The following is a 2,812-nucleotide window of genomic DNA, read 5'->3' as shown; positions in this document are numbered from 1 at the left end:
AAACGTTAATCCCCCCTTGCCTCGCTGCTTCTTTTCCCTCTCTGCTCCAGTGGAGAGCAGGAATGCTTCAGAAGCTTTTAACCAAGACTCTGCCTGTTGTGATGGGGAAGAGTGAAGCTGTGATGAAGGCTGTGAAAGGTCGGCAGAACCCCTCAGCGTGAGGAGGGACGTGAACCGAGGCCCCCCTCCTTTTGGAGGTGTCGGAGATTTTGGAGTTTCTCGTGAACACTCCACACTCACGTGCACGAGCTGGTCCTGCGTGTCGTACTCCTTGCTGCAGCCTTCCCAGTGACAGTTGGTCTCGTAGACCGCCTCGGGCTCCTGCTTGTACTCGTCTCTGTCCACGTCGTCCTTCAGGTCCAACAAGCTGCTTTGGTGGTTCTGCAGAACGTCCAGATCAACACATTTTTAAAGAGATTCATTTTCTTCCTAATCCTCTTCCTCTCCGGGGCGTGTTGGAGTTCACTAAATCACAGCTGGTTGATGACATGTTTTTTAGAGCTGTCGCTAAATTATAGATGAAAGTGCAAACCTGTTCGGGGAAGTTGAAAAGCCGGAGCGGAGTTTGTTTTGACAAGATGCCCCACAAACGCACACTCGTGGCTTTTGTTTGCGATGTTGGGTTACCGTCTAATTTAGCAGCGTGAATCTAACAGGCCGAGTCTGAGGCGGAGAGCTGGTTGTCGTACAGAGACGGTTTTCAAAAGTAATGTCTCCCAGAGGATTTCATTTGATTCTTATCTGATATTTTTGCACATCTAAATGGAAATGTATTCTTAAAAAAAAAAAACAAACTTAATCAAATATATAACTGAAACTGTAACCTTCTGACAGAGGAGCTGCTGCTGACAAAGCAGTTACTCATCAACAAGTTTCATGATCAGCGTGATTCAGCTGATTCTGATGCAGCTTTTCATATCAGCTTTGTGCCAATAAGCAACACATTACAGAAAGAGTTGCATAACAACACAAAGCTTCCACATCACAATTACAGTAGAACAGTTGTGTAAACGGCAATAAATAGTGTTTATAGATGGTGAAAAAAATAAAACAACCAAAATAAAGGGTTAAATCATTTTCTTCTATGGAAAACTTGTTTCTTTTAAACACAATTTCTTAAATCTTTTTCCTTCTGAAGTGTACACTCAACAAGGGTAAAGCTAAACTGTGTGTATATATATATATATATATATATATATATTTTTTTTTTTGAGGTATGTCTATTCTACGAGAAAGAGAAAAACTAGGGAAAAGCTGAAAATCTTTCAGAATAAAAAAACATTTTTTCAGAATAAACATTTGCATAGGAAACTTTGATGGACGGATAGACAGACAAATGGATGGATCAACAAATGGACGAATAGATGGGTAGATGGATAGACAGGCAGACAAGTAGATGGACAAATGGACGAATGAATGGATGAAAAGAAGATTGGAAGAAAAGGGTGATGGATGGATGGACAAATGGATGAATTGACAGATGATGGACGAATGGACAAATGGACGATGGACGGATCAACAAATGGATTAGTAGATGTATGTACAGACGGACAAACAGATGGACAGAAGATTAAAATAATTGATTTTGGATGGATGACCAAATGGATGGATGGATAGACAGACGAATGGACAAATGGATGGATAGACAGACAAATGGACAAATGGATGGACGGGAAGATGGATGGACAGACGGACCAACCAACAGAATGGACAAATGGACGATGGATGGATGGACAGAAGACTGATAAATGGACGATGGATGGACAAATAGATCGATGAATGGAAGATGGATGGATCAACATATGATCAAGGAATTGATGGGTGGATGTATAGATGGATGACTATACGGATGGATGGATGGACAGACGAATAGATAAACGGGCGATGGATGGACAGACGAATAGATAAACGGACGGCGGATGGACAGACGAATAGATAAACGGACGACGGATGGATGGACAGACGGATAGATAAACGGACGGCGGTTGGATGGACATACGAATAGATAAACGGACGACGGATGGATGGACAGACGAATAGATAAACGGACGACGGATGGACAGACGAATATATAAACGGACGATGGATGGACAGACGAATAGATAAACGGACGACGGATGGATGGACAGACGAATAGATAAACGGACGACGGATAGATAGACAGACGGATAGATAAACGGACGACGGATGGACAGACGAATAGATAAACGGACGACGGATTGATGGACAGACGAATAGATAAACGGACGACGGATAGATAGACAGACGGATAGATAAACGGACGATGAATGGACAGACGAATAGATAAACGGACGACGGATAGATGGACATACGAATAGATAAACGGACGATGAATGGACAGACGAATAGATAAACGGACGACGGACGGATGGATGAACGGATGATGGATGGATGGACAGATGGAACTAACTTTAATTGATCTCATAACAGGGACAATGATTTGTTACCATAGCTCAAAAAACAAGATGATAAAAAGCAACAGATATTAACAGATTATAAATCAGATAGTAATCTTACTAAGTACAATATATTTTTATTATTTATTTATTTATTTATGTAAAATTTGCATTATATAAATAAAGTTAAATTTGAATTGACTACTTCTTCATAAAGTCTACATCTTAAAATATAGACTAAAATTTTTTTGCTCTTCATTTTTATTAATGGTTTTATTTTGTGACAGAAGTTGCCTGTTCTCCAAATCAGAACGTCTTTTTTTTGGTGGTCTCACAGCAGTTAAACACACATTCTTGTCAGAGACCCGCCCGTTTTTTTTTTTTTTTTTTTTTTT

At 40.3% G+C, this 2,812-nt stretch overlaps 1 protein-coding gene and 1 long non-coding RNA gene across 2 annotated transcripts in view; one reads left to right on the top strand and one right to left on the bottom strand.

Moving 5' to 3' along the window:
* Window positions 1-2,812, bottom strand: part of LOC112156737 (zinc finger protein GLI2) — an 83,848-nt gene that overhangs the window by 10,334 nt on the left and 70,702 nt on the right. Inside the window, exon 9 of the mRNA XM_024289058.2 lies at window positions 241-381. Within this exon, the coding sequence (XP_024144826.1) occupies window positions 241-381 (141 nt within the window). The remainder of the gene's footprint in view (window positions 1-240; window positions 382-2,812) is intronic.
* Window positions 1-2,812, top strand: part of LOC118599571 — an 81,491-nt gene that overhangs the window by 15,905 nt on the left and 62,774 nt on the right. The gene's annotated exons all lie outside the window — the stretch shown is intronic.

This window comes from Oryzias melastigma, linkage group LG2 (assembly GCF_002922805.2).
Source record: "Oryzias melastigma strain HK-1 linkage group LG2, ASM292280v2, whole genome shotgun sequence".
In the NCBI taxonomy this organism is placed as follows: domain Eukaryota; kingdom Metazoa; phylum Chordata; class Actinopteri; order Beloniformes; family Adrianichthyidae; genus Oryzias; species Oryzias melastigma.
Note: the sequence above shows the minus strand (reverse complement) of the source record. Positions and strands in the feature narration are given on the sequence as shown.